Source organism: Mytilus trossulus, chromosome 10 (assembly GCF_036588685.1).
Source record: "Mytilus trossulus isolate FHL-02 chromosome 10, PNRI_Mtr1.1.1.hap1, whole genome shotgun sequence".
Taxonomy (NCBI): domain Eukaryota; kingdom Metazoa; phylum Mollusca; class Bivalvia; order Mytilida; family Mytilidae; genus Mytilus; species Mytilus trossulus.
Genome location: NC_086382.1, coordinates 25,006,458 through 25,026,807, shown reverse-complemented (window position 1 = coordinate 25,026,807; position 20,350 = coordinate 25,006,458). Strand labels below are relative to the sequence as shown.

At 31.9% G+C, this 20,350-nt stretch overlaps 1 protein-coding gene across 1 annotated transcript; it reads left to right on the top strand.

Moving 5' to 3' along the window:
- Positions 1-11,197: 11,197 nt before the first annotated feature.
- On the top strand, positions 11,198-18,790 carry LOC134686111 (uncharacterized). The gene is made up of 4 exons (XM_063545788.1): positions 11,198-11,256; positions 15,441-15,466; positions 17,122-17,216; positions 18,414-18,790. The coding sequence occupies exons 2-4, from the start codon at positions 15,458-15,460 to the stop codon at positions 18,736-18,738; spliced, it is 429 nt and encodes a 142-aa protein (XP_063401858.1). The 5' UTR covers positions 11,198-11,256; positions 15,441-15,457; the 3' UTR covers positions 18,739-18,790.
- The last annotated feature ends 1,560 nt before the right edge of the window (positions 18,791-20,350 follow it).

Below are 20,350 nucleotides of genomic sequence, written 5' to 3'. Positions count from 1 at the left end.
GAGCTTTTCTTTGTGTTTGAAGAAGGACTGTTGAGACGCGCTCTAACACACACACAATTGATGGTTGATGAGAACGAGCTAGACGATCCATTTTGCAGTTTGTTTGTAAATGGCGGCCGAATGTGTTGTCATTTGTATCGATGGATATGATTGGTCGGAATTAATTAGCATGGTCGATAACGCATTGTGATTGGGTACATATAAATTGCACTGAAAACTGGGCGTAAATGTATTTACGAATCGCCGTTAAACTGTTCTTATCCAATAATGTGGTTCTCGCTTTGATCTATCATAGATTGTCGATCGTTAATGCATTTATGTTAGCTAATGATAGATTGTCGACGATAATTTCGTAAATGCATTTACAACCGTAAAGTATACTTTACGCCGTACATCTATAATGGTCGACCGATAATCTATCATTGTCGCCGATAATCCGTGAATATCTCATTAATGTGGTTCCCGCGTGCCATACTGGTACCCGGCCACGTCCACTTTTATTTTTCTTCTATCTGATGAGTTAAGCCTTTTTCAACTGATTTTTATAGTTCGCTCTTATGTTGTACTGTTATACCACTGTCGCAGGTTAGGGGGAGGGTTGGGATCCCGCTAACATGGTTAACCCCGCCACATTATTTATGTATGTGCCTGTCCCAAGTCAGGAGCCTGTAATTCAGTGGTTGTCGTTTGTTTATGTGTTACATATTTGTTTTTCGTTCATTTTTTTCCATAAATAAGGCCGTTTGTTTTCTCGCTTGAATTGTTTTACATTGTCTTATCGGGGCCTTTTATAGCTGACTATATGCGGTACGGGCTTTGTTCATTGTTGAAGGCCATATAGTGACCTATAATTGTTAATGTTTGTGTCATTTTGGTCTTTTGTGGATAGTTGTCTCATTGGCAATCATACCACATCTTCTTTTTTATAGTACTTTAATTCTTAAATTCATTTATCTTGGTCACATGATACATGTGTTAACAAACTCCAATTAAAATATTGTTTGCATTCAAGGTCAAGATCAATGTGACAAAAATGAATAAGTTCTTCTTTGGGTAGTAATGTAGATGTTTAAATTTGGATTTAAATTAACGTGCATTTATATTCTATATGTGCAAACCATTATCATTAAATCTCAAACTAAATAAATATGCATTTATATTATATAATTATGTACGATGAGTAATTGGTCAAGTGGGGGTTTTCTTTCAACATATATTTTTGTGAGCAGTTATATGTTCAATCGCTTAAAAAAATATCACATAAATTCAACAGCAGCTTTAATGATTTAAGCAGATCTCGGAACATCCTGACTCCCTATAACCATTTGATTCCATGACCAATCCGTAACATGAATTCGACTAATTTCATTTATATTTCTAGGGGGAGTACTCGATGAGGAATGTTCAGCCCTTATGATGCGAAATTGAAATCCCATGTTTGGTTTAGAAATTTCTTGAAATTATTTTGATCACAGAATGAATAGAAAATTTCATATACATCACGGTAAACAGACTGTATATTTGTTTCTATTTAAATGTTCGTTATTGATAAGCAGGAGTTAACCAGGACGTACAAACGAAGCGAAGGGTAACGGATCAGTGTATACCACGACTATGTTTAGCATGGGTGTCAAAATTTTAACATAACATTCAAACAAACAAAGATGTGCTTCATTGTTTACCAAATATGTTACAATGATTTTGTGGTATGACTGTCAATGAGATAACTCTCCACAAGAAACCCAATGACATAGAGATTGGCAGCTATAGACTACCATGTGGCTTTCAACAATAAGCAATGCACATACCCCATTGTCAGCTATAAAAGCACATCATGAAATCACAAATGTAAATCAATGCAAACGAGAAAAGTAACGGCAATATTAATGGGGCAGTACAACATAAGAACGTACTATAAAAATCCATTGAAAAAGGCTAAACTCATCAGATGGATACAAATAGAAATACATATAACAAAAATACTTAAATGTGACCGGGTATGGTGTATGTTCGAATTTAATGAACATCGAAATCAGGGGTGATCACGACATTAGACCTGCTCCAGATGTGGTATATAAGTTTCTGTACAATAGAGAGGATAAACAATTTGACATTTTATTTGTAATTTCAGCACACATTTATTTATCAATAATATTCTTTTTCCGGAAAGTCAGGTGGCGTCTCACAAAAATAAAATGAAGACAAAAGAAAAATGAAACTAGGAGCGAGTATGGACGAGAACTATAAAAAAAAAAATCAAATACTTTGGATTATCTAAATTAATGATTTTTATATTGTTTTTTTCTTAGAAGTAAAACTACTCATCGTCATGATAACCGTTTCTGTTGGTTTTTACTGTATTCTTTTTTCTCTGATATTTCATCTTCTGTAGCTTGGTAAAATTATCTGTTTGAATGAAAACTATTTAATGCATGTTAATGGTAATGACCATTACTTATTTTATGGTACTGTAAAAAAAAATCAGTTTATTGTGTTTGTATCTAATTTGTTCTGCTCTTCGCAATACAAAAATATCTTAGCTAAAATTTGAATATACAACTATACATTCATGTTAATTTGAACTAAATATGGTCTTATTCGAAATTAATGTTTGCAGGTTAAAAAATCTTTTTCAGGCACTTTCGAAAGATAAACAATCATGCTACGAGTGTGCAAATTGCATTGAAATGTGCACTAGACGGAAAAACTCGTCGTTGGGTGAGTGCTGTCATTTCTGTTGTTTACAATTTAAAATAGCAAGTGTTCAAACTGATTTATCAATATGGGAAAACCATCGTTCAGAAAGAAATATAATTTTAACTGTATTGGTGAAGGTAAACTAATAAATATGATGTATATATGTTTATGATGACATAATCTTAGCAGCTGAGCTACTTTAAGATGAGGAATTTACCTTTTTGTGGTGTTAAGCATTTATAACCAATACTTTTACTTAAGCATCTTCATGTTCTTGAACACATAAGGCATCAACAAGGGACCTCCAACTCGTTCTATCTTTCACGATTTTGTCTATCTGATTCCAGGCGTAACCATGTCTTTTTTTTTTTTTTTTTTTATCTCTGCTGCTATTTCTCTTCTCCATGTGCCTTTAGGTTTACAAGGCTTTCTTGTCACTTGTTATGTCTATGCCAACACCTTTTTCACAGGCCGGGTGTAATCCTCTAATTCGAGTTTCTACTTTTTTAGTTCTTTTCCACGTTTTTGAACCGTACAGCAGAACTGATCTACCATTGCTCACATACAATTTAATATTTGTCTTTCTAGAAATTTTGTAGTTTTTCCATATGTAATTCAGGTTCTTGAATGTAGCAGCTGCTTTGCCAATACGGATGTTGACTTCTTTTTCAATATTTCCTTCTGCATTAACTCTACTACCAAGATAGTTGAGTGCATTTACTTGTTCCAGTTCTTTCCGTTCACTGTTATTGCTTTTTTGTTCTTTGTAACTATCTTCATCACGTTAGTTTTCTTTGCATTTATCTTCAATCCTACTTTCGCTGCCTCTGATGTAACTTTATCTGTCTTTTGCTGCATGTGTTCATGTGTATGTGAAAATAGGCCGATAATATCAGCGAAGTCCATGTCCTCTAAAAATGTTGTTAGTGCCCACTTATACCATGATTTTTAGTTGTTGCCTTCTTCATTACCCAGTCAACCACCAATATAAAGAGAAAAGGAGATATTTTAAATCCCCTGTCTTACTACTGATGTAATTAAAAACCAATCTGATTGTTTTCCATCATGTCTGACTGCACATCTAAAACCATCATACATTTCCATGACTATTTTCTGTCAAAATCCATACATACTCATGATGTACCAAAGTGACTCTTTATGGACGCTATCAAATGCTTTTTCGAAGTCCACATAAATAAACTCATCATAGATACCAGGACTAAATTTAGTATATACGCCATACGCGCGTTTCTTCTACAAAAGACTCATCAGTGACGCTCGAATCCAAACATGTCAAAAAGGCCAAACAAAGTACGAAGTCGATGAGCATCGAGGACCAAAATTCCTAAAAGTTTTGCCAAACACAGGGTCAGCTAAGGTAATCTATGCCTGGTGTAGAAAAGCCTTAGTATTTCAAAAAATTCAAAAATTTGTAAACAGTTAATTTATAAATATAACCATATCATTGATAATTCATGTCAGCACATAAGTGCTGACTACTGGGCTTGTGATACCCTCGGGGAAATAAATCTCCACCAGCAGTGGCATCGACCCAGTGGTTGTAAATAAACTCATCATAGATACCAGGACTAAATTTAGTATATACGCCATACGCGCGTTTACAAAAGACTCATCAGTGACGCTCGAAACCAAAAATGTCAAAAAGGCCAAACAAAGTACGAAGTCGAAGAGCATATATATATACATATAATGCCTGTTCTGTAATATTTCTCAGTATGAGGATGTTATCTATACATGCACATTTTGTTCTAAATCATCTTTGTTCTTCCCGTAGAATAGAATCGGTTTTGTCTTTGATTCGTTCTAGAATTATTCTACAAAGTATCTTACCAGGCACTGATAGTAAAGTAATTCCACACCAGTTGTTACAATCTGTAAGGTTACCTTTCTTTGGTAGTTTTATGATGATATAATTTTTCCACTGAGTAGATAGTATTTTCCCCCATATGTCATGCAGTAAATCAGCTGTATTTTCAAAATTTTAGGAATTTTGGTACTCAATGCTCTTCAACTTCGTACTTTATTTGGCATTTTTAACTTTGTTTGGATTCGAGCGTCACTGATGAGTCTTTTGTAGACGAAACGCGCGTCTGTCGTATATACAACATTTAGTCCTGGTATCGATGATGAGTTTATTCACGTAGGATGTTCACATTGAGATTTATGTCTGCTTTTAGTACTTCTTTAGGTATAACCAATAATTAAACATGAATGTAAACATATGGAGATGTGGTATGGTCCAAGTGAGAAAACTATCCACCAAATATCAAATAAGTGTATGTAAATTAGTATTGACAGCAGTACGGCCGTCATCATGGATAAACCCTATACCGTATAGCCGACCATAAAAGGCACCAAAATAAAAAATATGAAGCAATTAAAATAAGAAAACAAACGGCTCAATTTTTTAAAAATTGGAATTTCTAAAGCGTAGGTTGGTCCTATCGGACTTGACATGATCCTTAAAGATTTAACGAATATTTGTTACCAAAAGACAATACGCAAGTACCACATACTATTTATAAGTCAATCAGTAATTTTGGTACATATTTATATAAATCCCTCAACATTTTTATTCTAGCGATGATAGTTGAGTGATGACAAATGAAACTGAACCACTTTGAATATGGTAAAAGGCTTTCAATGACAATGCAGGACATTGTGTTGTATTACAAGTTTGATTTATGAAAAATTTGTGTTGATTAGGAAGTGAAGCGACTTTGCAGGTATAGAATTAACAAACTGCTTACATCTTATAACCGTGTTTGTACGTACATAAGCAACACACAGGTAATGCAGCAGAATCAGCTCACCCTTCCGGAGCATCTGTGATCAATCCAGTTTTTGGTAGAGTTCGTGTTGCTCAGTCTTTTGTTCTATATGTTATGTTTTGTGAACTGATATTTGTTTGTTCTGTTTCTTTCTAGTATGACGTTGTCAGTTTATTTTCGACTTCGCCTCTCTTTTCCTGTTAAGATTCACTTTCGTAAAACATTAGAACATAAAATCCTATATCGATTCCGAATTATGAACATGTTATTACATCATACAACCTCAGTCTTCAAAAACACATGCTTCATTCTATTAAGACGAGAATTTGACGGACAAAAAATCAGTACTTAGTCCATTTAAAGTATTGACGCCACGAAGTAATTGAATACATTCTCGTAGTTAAATGCATACGTATCTTATTTCATAAATATCCTCGTAAATAAACGATTAAATTTCGGTCTCGTTTTGTATGATGTAATTAGAATGAACTACATCATTGAACGAGTTATGATTTATTGTATTATCTATTTGTAATGATATGCAAGCTACATTGAAATTTGATATGTTTAAATTATATTGAGTTAACGAATATAAACATTAATCGTTATATAAAATGACTTACAATTTATTAACTTTTGACAAAGATCCAGAATTAATGCAAGTCAGTGTGTGGTGTATATAAAAACAAAATACTGATTTTCTAGATATGCGAACGTTTTATTTTCCAGTTCGTATCATGTAAGTAAATGTGCCTTTTGAAAAGTTCACAATTGGAAGCTGAAATCATCTCTTTTGTCGTAAACTTTTGACTTATTTAGTGAGAGAACATAATCTTCATAGATGAAAGTAAAGTTAAATTATATTGCTAACTGCGTATCTTTCTTCATAATTCCCGTATGAAGCCTCATAATATTAAAGAAACAAGTCGGCAAGAAGAGGGCACAATTGGTTCCCATTGGAAAGTAAGTTTCATGTTTACGTCTGAAACCTACCACACGTGATTGTGTACTTGTTTGGCTTAACTATATTGATCTGAGCGTCACTGATGAGTCTTTTTGTAGACGAAACGCGCGTGTGGCGTACTAAATTATAATCCTAGTACCTTTGATAAAAATTTATTGTCTTTCATTTTTAAAACTTATGATTTCGGAATGTTTGTATAGAACTGTTTTTAAAATGAACCGTTTAGAAATACTTAATACATTTTTTAGCATCAAAACAAATAAATTCCATAAAATATTTGCTTTTTTATGAGGTTTTAAATGCGCACTTTATTCGAATGCTTCAATTCGGACACGATCAAGGAATATTGTCCGTCTCAGAGATAAAAACCAACAAAGACAACTTGTACATATATTTACAGAAATGCAGTAATGTTTATCCGGATTACAATGTTTTTTTTTATACTCATATTTTAACATCCAATATATGAGACAAACGTTCTATTTTTATTCTCTCCACCTGCGTTTAAATACTTTAAATGAAATTGAAATGGTTATCAATTGTCTAAATCACTCAAGCTCTTTAAAACATTTTTTTTTTATTATAACGTTCTTTGATATTCACAGAAGAACAGAATATTGATAAATAAAGGTTCCAACCGAAATGAAGACAAACATTACATAATGAGCGTATGTAACTTAGACTGAATAAAAAACACTACTTTTATATTATACGATCTAATCTACAAAAACCTACATATACTGTAGACACAAAGTGACAAATATATACTTTTACTGGAGGCAATTCGAGTTGTTTTTCTTGTTACAGATAACCGCTTGATTATGAACTTTAATTTACGGTATCGTTTGACATAACACACATGAAAAATCAATTCATTGCATTGAAGTGCAAGGTTTCTTTATTATCAAAAGAATAGCCTGTGAATTACAAGTAATAGTGATAATATTCCATATACAGTCAAAGCTGGCAAAAGTATAGGTGACTGTAGGTCACATTCAAATAGCACCAACTTTTAAAATGTTGTATGTATATATATGTTCACATAGGGTATCATGTATGTGCAATTATATATATGAGGGACAAGGAGGAAATTAAAAGGCTAGGCCTGAAGCATAATTGTTCTCAAAAGTATTTTATGAATTTTAAGACATGACTTACGATGGTTTAAGGATCTCAAGTCATGATATTCATAACTTATATCGTACATTTAAGACAATTTGTGACATGACTTCTGTGGGCTTATGATTGCCATAAATGTTACGACATCACCCATTTGGGTCAACATTTATAATTAATGCTCCATAGGCGGTAATGGTAACGTTTCCTCCGTTGCTCAGTCCATATCGTTTACTTGAACATGTATGATGGCTCATATAAAAGCTGATACATTTCTACATGTCTGTTTAAATTTTCGGGATGGCAAGTGAGATTACATTTTTGGCTAATTGCTGGACCCTGGAAGATGGGGGGAAATGTCACTCTCTTCATGAAATAATCCCAAAATTCTGATCATAAAAAATTAAAAGAAAAATTGTCCTTTCAAATAATTTATTTCAGGTCAAATCTACATATTTCTTTAGACATAAAATAGTTCTTATTGTTCATTTATGTCCATTTTTCAAAATCACAGCATCCACATCATGTGAATTGAAGACAAAAATAACATCATAAAATTGAGAATGTCATGAACATATTTAAGTTATATTTAACATGTTTAAGCAGAACGCACTACGTATTGATTATACGTTACAGTTGACATATGCATATACTGTTTTTCTATATAAGAAGTAAATGACAATATGTATTCGTAAGGTAATTAGGTCTTTCCACTTTTCTGTGGAAAGACCTATTGTTTTTCTTCTGATTATTTTTTTTTTCTTCCGCCTAATTTTGTTCTTGCGATAAACATTTGTTTCGCAATATGTTGCTTAGATATTTTGTATATGATATCGAACAGTTTATGCGCTTTTGAAATTTACCCTGCGTAAACGAATACTTTTCTTTGTAGGAGTTATCTCCCCAAACACTGTTTTCCTTGTTATCGCATCTCCTTCGCAACCGTAAAAGATTATGACAAATTTATTTTACAAAATTGCTCGTTATATCCTTCGCATGATTTGTCCTATTTTGACCGAAGCGATATGACCGCTCCATATGAGAGTTATTTCCCCTTATGCATCTGATATAAGTGATATGAATTTCTATCTTATAAATCATAAGTGATAGAGACCTAGGATCTTTTGATTTGAGGTCCTTGGTCCCAAAAAATGGAAATTAGGTCAAGGTCAAAGGTCAAGGTCATATTCTAATATTTGAATTTCCCTTATTTTCACTTATATCCAAAGACTGTATAAGATATCAACAAATTATTTTTACTAAATTGTTAGTTGCGACATGTCGTAAGATGAAAATTTTGATTGCAAGCGTACGTTGAATGTAAAAGGGAGTTTTCTCCCCTCTTGTATTTAAAAATACGCGTTTGGTGATATAACTCATTACCTAAATATAATTAAGACCTATGGTCTTTTGATTTGAGGTCCTTGGTTTATGACCTTGAAATTGATCTCAAGGTCATAGCTTAATTTGACGTTCTAGATTTTGACCTTTGCTTTTATTCTATATGTAAACATGATCAAGATATACAACTTTTAGAAAAAGGTATCAAACCATTTAATCTTGAAAAAAACCAACCGGAAGTGACCTTTTGTAAACCGGAAGTAGCTATTTTTTTGTACTTTATTAATATAAAAGTATATAGAACCAGATATTTTTGGAATCAGTGTCAAGTAAATATTCAAATATAATCGGAAGTAACATTTTTCAAACCGGAAGTAACAAATTATCTCCCTTATTTAAAAAAAATGTATGGAAACAATATATTTTTGGAATCAGCTTACTAGGAGCTATCATTTGACGATTGAAATGACATTTTAAACTTAGTTTCACAACTTTTCATATCAAAATACATTGTTTTGATGGAAAGACCTTCAATTGTTCTCTGAACAATTGGTTTTTAATTAAAGTTGTGTTTCTTGTTACAGATAAATGCTTTATATCGAAATGTAAATTAAGGTTTCTTATGACATAACGTCCGTGAAATATCAAGAAAGTTTGTCATTAGACTATTTACATCTCATGAAAAACTTTTAAAAAAGTAAAAGGATATTATAATTTGGGTCTATAACAAAACTGTTACTTCGTGTTGGGTCTATAACAGTTATTATCTATTCGTTTGATGTGCTTGAGCTTTTGATTTTGCCATTTGATTATGTACTTTCCGTTTTAAATTTTCCTCGGAGTTCAGTATTTTTGTGACTTGACTTTTTTACTATTATATATAAATAAATCAGGAATAAAGAACGAAGGAAAAGCCAACAGTTTCTGTATTATAGGTATATTCTGTTTCTTTTCCTGAAATAAAGTATTTCAAATATATGTTGCTTTGACCAATTACTCATAGCTATCCATTACAACGGGCAAACGACAACTGTTCTTCCCATCGTACAAGTAGACACAGCTACATACATTGTTATTAAGTTTCTACATTGACGGGTATTACACTAACATACAGTATATGTGACAAACCGGGTTTGTATAAATATGCCCACCACAACAGATACAACATGTGAGGCAGGATCGGCTTATCCTGTCGAAACACCTGCTATCACCCTAGGTCGTTCGTGGTGTTTGTGTTGCCCGGTCTTTATTTTTCTATATTGTGTTTGCATGTGTACTGTTGTTTTCCAGTAGGTCATTTTCGTTTTTAGCCATAGGGTTCTCGGTCTATTTCATAATAAATAGAATAAGTATGACAATGTATGAATGTCCCTTTGGTATTTTGGCCCCTCCTATTCGCACTTACATACAGTCGGTCTGACAAAACTTATAATAAATCTTTCAATCACAGGAAAAATCAGTCGCAAAATATACATACACATAACATTTTTCAATTTTTAACTGCTTAAATCAATTCTATGCATCAGCTAAAATTATTGTTTATGACGTTTGAATATAATAAACAGATAAAATCAGTCTGTATTGTGTCGACGTGTTTCGTTCTGAGGTTAAGAAACATACTACAAATTGAATGTAGTTTCAAATGGGTTATAACGGTTATAAGAAAGAACGCAACAAATCTGATATGATTACATATTGACTTTTAAAAAGAATATTTTCAAACTATTTGAGTTTTTAAAAATCCCTTTTTAAATGCTAAACGTTTAGTTGGTTAATATGTTAATGTTAATAACCCATATTACGAGCAGTGAGTATAGAACGGGCAACACTTGAGACTTGGGAATAATCCAAAATACTACGAAATCGAAGGTAAGTCTTTGAATGTTTGAATGCATCACCTTTCTATGCTCAATTTACTATTTTTCTCAATGAATGTTCCATATGAAGTAAATACAAAAACAAATGAAAAAAGAGCGTTAAAAGACAATGAAAGAATGAAACTTATCAATTGATATTTTAATTATTTCTACAAAATAGATAAATGCAATTGCGTGCAATTTATTCATTTGAAGATGTTATACAGATTTGTGTTTTATGTATACCTGTTGTATTTTCTGACATATACACTTATTTATTTTAAATCTATCTCTGGAGTGTTGCTTTGACAATTCACAAAACTAGTTTTTCGAAGGAAAAGTAACATTTACAAGTACAGACTCGTACCAGCCATTTAGGTAAACATGTGTATGGCTTGTCGAAATTTGTCATTTGTGATTTAAAACTTTAACATTTACAAGCATACACTCTCATGTTGGATAATCTTCTATATTTGTGTTTTGTCTAAAGGTAATTGTAAAAAAATGATGTATGTTATCATGGTTATGTCATTATCATTATAATGGATTATACATTTAGTATCACCAGCCTATTTTTTTAAACAAGAAATGTTTAAAGTCTTATTATATAATTAACCTTTAATAAAAGTTAATAATAAAAATGAAAATACATAGAGATACGTTAGATTTATAGAAGATCGGGGGATGTGCCACATAGACAACAACCCGACAATGGAACAGAAATCAGCCGAATGCATCCAATGATTCATCAGCAAAATTCCCCATCCGAAGGCGGTTTTAGCTTGCCCCTTAAAAATATGCATGTTGTTCAGCTATAATGGGCGTCACACTTAATATAGAAACTTTTAAATGGACCAAAATTAAACTTAAATAAAAATGCAAAATAACAAAGTCCAGACGGTCTGAGTTGAGATAGATCACAAGATTTAAAAAACCCATCTAAGTCAGACTAACAAGGTTCTAACTTAACACAATCACAATGATGCAGTGGGATTACAAATGTTTAGAATGATGATATCTCAACCCTGTCATGTCAACTCCAGACCTGAATTGACCTGAATGTGTCTGTATCAAATCGTTTAACGTTCGTGAATTAACGAATATTTTTTTTCAAACAGAACTTTGCCTCAAGATTAAAAAGCCTTTACGAAGAATTACTTATAACGTCATAAATTTAGTCAAACTATATTGAGATTGCATTTCTGCATTTGCTAATGTATATTTCTCTAATTTTTGTGCTAATTTCACATTTCCTGACCGGTGTGATCAAACTATTTCGCCACACTAGTGAAACATCTGTTCTCGGCAAATGATTAGTCGCAATTTTATTATGGCGTCTAAATGATTTGTTTTCTTCTAAATTTTCCTATTGTGACGCAATGAAAAAGGCGGCAATTCCTGATGACGTCACATATAAAGAACACAAGTTTCTAAAAATGTTTAAAAAAGAAGGATAAAAATCATTAGAGAAACAGATTCCGACACTATAACTCGTGTATTACGATATTTCTCCACTCCCGACAGGTAATTTTTTGTAATTTAAAGAGCTTGGCAAGCCTCGCGCTTTAAATGATAAAATTTAACTGTCTCGAGTGGAGAAATATCGGAAGACACTTGTTGCAGTGTATGAATCTATGTATTTCAGCATGAATGCAATTTGTTGTAGTTAGTGGATAAGAACAAAACAAATTCATTTGTTAACAAGCATGCAGAGCTGTAGCTGACTTTTGTTTAAAATCGACAACATATTTTTAAACTTTTGATGTTCTCACGACTCTTAAGTTTTGGGTTTTACAATTGGCGTTGTCATTTTATTTTCGACTTATGACTTCTTTTCCCTTGGACAAGATTTTTGTATCTACGTAAGCCGTTCTTTGTTTATGAAACAAAGCGATATCAATTCTTTAAATCTGTCTTTTAGTTTACACATTATATTACTTTTTTTATCATACTTAAATTTGTTTGATTTCTTTATGAAATTGTTTTTACTCTACACTTCTTGTAAATCATAATCAAACTTACCGCTGTCTTAAGGTTTTCTCAAGTTCTTGAAAACTTATGAAAACAGTAACTGATAGAATCAAATAAAGACACAGCAATACCACTCATAGAATATCAGTCTGTGAACTTTTTTGGCAAAATATTGGAATTTTATGTTCGCAAAAAGTGTTCAAGAAGTATCAAAGCAACCGCAAAGTTATATTTGAAACTTGATGTATATATCTCAATTGTTAGAATTTGTTTACAATTCTAACCATTTTATCTGTCATATTTCATTTCCACATGATGTTGATGCTTACAGAGAATGACTCTCAATAGATTTGATTGTTTAACTGTTTTGACTTCTTGGGTACTACATTATAAACTTTAAGTTAACATTGAGAATGGAAATATATAAAGACTCCTTTTTGACGACCGTACTTTGACCTATTATGTTCTACATTTTTCTCTAATGTGACTCGGATGGAGAGTTGTCTCATATACACCCATGCCATATCTTATTGAAATACAATTGAGAATTTGTATATTTAAAAAAATACATTTAACTGCATTAAACCTGAGACACAAAAGATTTTTTTTAAATTGTTTGGGTTTTTGTTCGTGTGCAGTTAAATCGATCAATGTTGGATCTAATAACTTTTGGTGTAACATTTATCAGATTTTTGTTATATTCAGATTGAAACTCATTCATTTCCGATAAAAACAAAATGAATGTTTTGTCTTGTTTTTTACTGTCGATGCTTGATTCAAGGGTTTAAATAGCAATGCGGGTTATTAGGTTTTCAAGTTTATTGTATCTTTTTAAACATCGTGAGGTTCTTATATTTTTTTATAAAAAAGGCCTTGTTAATAAAAAAATAAACAATTGAAAAGCAATGAGAACAAAAAAGAAAATAGTAGAATGATGTTTAAAGGTAACAGTAATTACCAAAACTAAAAAAGAGTGCAATGGACCGCATATGATAATAGTGAGGCATGAATATTTTTACTTCAAAGTTTGAAATAATTTAAACTACCTTGGGTGTTCTTTTTACTAATGTGCAAAAGAAGTATTATTTGATCATACAATGTTAACAACCAATTTTATAGCACGTACTTTTGCCCTATATTTTTTTTTTATTGATAAACACTATAAACGAAGATTTTTAAAAGACAGCAAAATTTATGTTTTATTTAAACAGTGAATTTATAGCCTTTGTTAATATGTATACATACTCATTTCAATATTCAAAGTAAACATTTTAGCATTTTAAAACGTCAAAATTTAAGACAGGGATAAGTTTATTGATTTACATTTTGTTGTAGAAGGAATGTGTTAGTCAATTGGACTTGCTGATTGACAACACTGATATGTGTTAAGAGTTCGTACTAACTCCTTCATGGCATTACGCGCATTGATATATGATGTTGTCAATACATTTACATTATGAACACTTTGAAATTAAGCTGAAATTTTCATGGTTAACTACATATAGCCCATGGATTGATTATCCTACAAGATGACATAAATCTATAATCGGTATAATGCAAAATTTCTCAAGAGTATCGGGCGCTAAACGCCAAAGAAATATCAAAACGGAAAATGCCAGTACCAAGTATTGTCTCTTGAGTTCAAATGCATAGGCAATTAAACTATGATTAATGCTACACCATGCACTTCATAAAATTCATGGCATGCTTTAATGACATGAATTAATTTAAAGATCGAATTTGCTCATACGAAATTTAAATACAGTCTCCTGGTTGTCAAATGAAGCCATTATCTTGTGCAATTTATTATTTCTATTTGTGAAAGCAATTGACGATCAAAATGTCATAAATCGGTTAAAAAAAACTTACTGTTGATAAGATATGTTAAAATAACGAATATTTTGTCAATACATGATTTAGTATTGATTCGCGTCACTTTTCTTTTTGAAAAATTAAACTCGTCAAGATTTATTGATAACAGATACATGAGATAAGATTCATCATAGCATATACACCACACATGACAGTAATTTAAGTTAACATTTGGCCAAAGCTTGCACCTATTGCATTCAAGTCGATTTTAAACATTTAGGAGGTATATTTGAAGGTACGTTTTGACAGCTCACATATTCTATACTTAAAAGCAGAATGATTCATATATGTCAATTTGTCAGATTTAGATATTATTTGAACGAAAGAAAAGTATGTTTTAATTGTAATAAAAGTTAAATGAGACTTTTTGTCCAAGTGTTATTTTTAAACAAACTTAAATTTTTGATTACCAATAATGTAGAATTGAGGCATTGTTTTTTCTTCAAAAATTAGTCGAAGTCTGCTGATGTGTTGATGCACATACGTCTTTCTTAATAATCATTGCATATCTCGTAATGTACTGTAGTTTCTGCACAATGTACGTGTTGATTCTTATACTTTGTCAGTTTTTTGTCTCTTCATTTTATACAAAAGTTGGTACTGTGTGTGGTTAAGCTTTCCGTGCATTTGAAATTGCAATTTGTCAGTTGTTTTATGTACTATATGACTTATACAATCTTAGTCAAAATTCGAATTTCAAATTCAAACATATGATCAATATTATGTACATGTATGTATACACATATTTTTTTTCAAAACAAATGTGGAAATTATGCAATAAACACATAGATGATTGTGTACTTCAATTGATTGTCTCATTTATTGTTTCAGTATACAAGGTCATTAACATGCTTTACGTAAGTATTACCAAGTATTGCTAACACAAAAAAAGTACCCGGTATTTCATGAAAAGTATTAAATCGATATATATTAGGTCAGTAAATAGACGTATGACTATAACATCAAACTACTATACAGTTTTGATCATCAAATATGCATATCATTACAAAGGTTAATATGTATTCGAAGGACTGGATTATTCAGTTTGAGGCAGCGGTCTCAATTAAACATTAATAACCGATAGAAACATTAACTATAAGAGGAAAGTAATGGAATAGTATGAACATTTAAATGCAGCATAAACAAAAGCAAATGTACATAAAATCGGCTATCGATAACACCTACCATATTCCTGACTTGGTAAGGACATTTTAAGATACAAAAAAAAACCGGTTGGTTGAACCTAGTTTCATGCCTTGCAAAATCTCCCGCTTATATTGCAATGTTAAATAAAAAGTATCGCTAAAAAGACATTATATTTGTGACATATATACAGGATATATAAGGATTTTCGTATATCAGGAATATATTACCTTAGCCGTATTTTGCACAACTTTTTGACTAAAATGCTCTTTAACTTTGTACTTGTTTGACTTTACATCTCTTTTGATCGAAACGTCACTGTTGAGTCTTATGTAGAAGTAACGCGCGACTGGCGTATTAAATTGTAATCCTGGTACCTTTGATAACTATATACACCACAAAAGCAATAACGAACATTTGGGTTTTCATTTCTAACATTGTCAAGTTTCCCCATTCCAAAACTCCATTCATGTGTACTTCATATGCATATATCAGAGTGTAAACACACCGGTGTTGTATGTTTATAAATAATAAGCCTGGTACCTTCGAAAACTATAATAAACCTGCATAGAGGTATTTTCCAGTCAGAACGATGGGTCTTTCGTTCACAGAGCCAACTAGAAGATAGGAAGTATTCAATAAATGAGCTGCATGGCAGATCATTGATTAACTACTAGTATACACTATTCCATCTTTAATCATATTTTAAGATTTGATTTCGAAGCAATACTTTCCTCAATATAAAACACTTAAATACCCCATCCCTTTTCTCCAAAACCACTTTGTTAACAATGAGTTTAATTTTCGAAACAAATGATATGTTAATTTATCAGTACAAGCTTAAAATGAACACTATGTGAGATAAATGTAAAAGTGTACACATTTTTACCACTTTAAAGCAATCCAAATTTTATCACAGATAATATCAGACATTTTTTTTATTTATAATACAATCTTGTTGATTCTCGCCGTTTTGAAAATAGTTATCTGACATATAAATTTCCGTTTCGTGCCAGTGCGTGATTATTTACTTGTAGTCGACAAACCTTTTTTCTACGCTTTAAATTTACAGAATATAACTTATGTGACTTATGGTAGCTTAAAAATAATCCAATTATTGTGTTGGACTGCATACTATTTCTACACACAAACTTACCAAAACCAAGCAAATGAAATGGCTTATAAAAAAATATATCTACCAACAACATTAGAGTAGTCTTCGATTTGTGAACAGTTATCAATTTTTTAGGCTTCGAACTAGCTGTTAGTTACTTCAAGTACTCTTAGATCTGTTTGTGAAGATATGAACTCTTTGAACCAGAATAATTTATGTGATTTCATATTAATCTCTTTTTTATCATACCAACAGCTTGATTTATCAGCAGTAGAAAAGTCGCTTGAGGTTGGAAAGTCCGTGTCCTTTAAAGTGAACTGTGATGATAAAAGTCTTTTATCTGTTAAAGGGTAAGTACTTTAGTTCTGAATTTCATCTCCTGCTAGGGAAACATGAAAAAATAAAATAAATAGGAAAATCACAAAAATAATGAACTCCAAGGGAAATTCAAAACAGAAAGTCTCAAATGGCAAAAACAAATGAGAAAAACGAATGGACAACAACTGTCATCTTCCAGACTTGGAACATGCATTTTTAAATGTATAAAATTATGGATTGAGCGCGAAACCTCTTTCTTTGATGACAGTCTCAACAAAAATTCCATTATATTGACAATGATGCGTGAATAAAATGTCACAAATAAGGTTTCAGCAACAACACGAACCCTATCAAAATCTGGGGGTGATTTCAGGTGCTCCGGAAGGGTTACTTTTAAAGCAGATCCCGCAGCATCAATCGTGTTGCTCATGTTATTAAAAGCCGGTAAATAGTGTTATTCGGTAAGTCTCATTCGTGAACAGGAAACGTGAAGGAAGTTACGACATAAAGAACATGTCCGATATCATTTGTATAACTGATTCGAAAACAAGATAGATTTGAGTTGGGTCGCGTATATGTAACATGTTATTGACGAAGTGTCGAAGTGTCGTTTAAGAAGACTGCGCAAGGTGAACATATAAACACATCTAACGAATAGACAGCAACAATCATATTCCGTATTACCCTTAATATGTTAAGAAAATGAAAACTGTAGTAAAAGTATTGAGCATTATCATTTAGTTATAAAAGAAGTCTTGCATTATATATTGAAATACGCTTACTCGTAGTGTTTGCAGAGAAATAATTCATGCCATCTTACCAATTTACATTACTTAAACACCGTGATTAGAAAATAACAGTTGTTTGTATGTTAACTTTAATAATTCAGTTTGACAGGAGCAAATGTGGTCAATTGCAAAGTAGCTGGTGGCAATCAAACATGCCTACGTGATTGGGATAAGTATCTTCCCTCTATATCAAATGGTAGTTTACTTCATTAACAAGAATCGTTAAATATGATAACGTTTATTAATTCACTATTATTTGCATATAAAATAACAATAATGCACATAATCAATGCAACCTTTGTTACAGTAATAAAAGAGCTGTGTGGAAGGCCATTTGATTGCCTTCTGCTGTTTTCTGTCCTATGGTCTGGTTGTTCTCTCTTTGACATATTCCACACTTCCATTCTCAATTTTATCTTCTATACTTTTCCGTCCTTTCAGTGGATTTTGTGTAAATGTTCAAGCAGACCATGGTGACTACGAAAATGTTGCATTTCATTTCAACCCAAGAGCACCGACATCAAGAGTTGTATTGAATACGCGCACTGATAAAAAATGGCAGACAGAAATATACATTAAAGACAAGAATGTGAAGAGCGAGTACTTCGACCATCCCTTTGATTTGACAATTGAAGTGAAGACTAAAAATCACATACTCATTTCTGTGAATGGAGATTTAAAAACAGGATATGACTGTAAAGACGATATAACAAAAATGAAATATCTTTGTTATTCAAGTGGTGTAAGCATTGCTCTTGATGAATGAGGTACAATGACGTTTTTGATTTTTTAGTTTTAGTTGTTTTTTTTTACTTTGAACGTAGACTAAGTGAATCTGATATAATAATAAACTTATATTCCTTTCAGTTGTTTTAATTAGTAATGTTTTCAATGTAATATAAAGCATACAAACATAGAATTTTAGTTGTCACATTGATAAAAAAAATTGCAAATCTTTGTACAAAGTACAATCACAATGGTTATGTGAAAAGACATTATAAACAGTGTTCAAAAGGCATGACCTTATGCAATGCCAAAAAAATAAGTACAAAAAAATCGACGACAATTTTCCCTCTTCAAAATATTGACTCACATAATGCGGTTATGTTGCTTGCAAATTTAAAGTACACGACCACTGCAGTATACATGTAGTTCATTGAGATGATTCCTTTTCACCAAGTAGCAAATTATCAAAAGTAACACATTAGGTTCAATGTATATGTAAAACTCTTTTAAAAGTGCGATGGTACTCTAAAGTGCAATGGTAACGCTAAAGTGCGATGGTTTACGCTAAAGTACGATGATATGTCACGCTAAAGTCCGATGGACCAAAAGGGTAAGAATCGAGGGATTAAAACATCGAGGTAAAAAATAGTCTTTTTACAAAAGATAATTGGTGTAGATTGCCGTTCACACAGTCTATCACTAATGGGAACACCTCCTCATACAGTCGTCATTGTAAATTACAAATACAAAATAAGATAACTGTCGGAAAATGTTACATTTTTTAAAGCTTTAATCTAAACGAGAGGTGATGTTCGCTTACTTTTCTTCTTTTTCATAGTGACCACACACAACTGCTATATTTTCCTTCAATATACAAACTAATGTTTTAGCCGACTAAATCAAATTATAATTTACGCATGCACTTTTATTTTACTGCCGTTACTTTCCAATAAAATCGACAATATTTTAACGGGAACTGCAAAATACTGCAGCATAAACAGTGATCCAAATGTATATGTTCGCTTCCAACAAAAGCAGGATACATGATATCCATGCAAATACTATTTTGTATCTAAATATTAGTAGTGAAATTGTCGAGTGCAGGATACAAGTTCTCCTAGCTACAGAAAAAACCCACTTTTGCCTCATCCGACAAAGCACGGCCGGGTTTAAATCAGTTGAGCCATTGACATTTGGTTTGAAAGGTGTTAATAAAATATTTGTAATTTATCTTCCGGCGTTTTAACTTTAAGTTTGTATCGGACTCTAGCGAAGATCATCGAATACTGCTTTTAGTTTGAATAAATTACTGTTAACGTCATAATCAAACTACGTTTTTACGTCTATATTTTCCCAGACCATCACACTTTAGCGTATGGAAACATTTTACTTTAGCGTAGATAATCTCCCTTTAGTGTGACCATCTTACTTTAGCGTCCCCATCGCACTTTAGAGTCCTACATATATAAACATAGTATCCTATACTATATAGTATGTGCGTACCTCCTTTTAAAAGTTTCTTAGTAGTGGATACTCTAAGTTTGTAAATACATGTTAATAGCAATATACCGAATAATCAAATGTTCTATCGGAACAAGGCAAATTGTTGAAAGTAAAACATATTTAACTATACCGAATACTACCGTTTATTT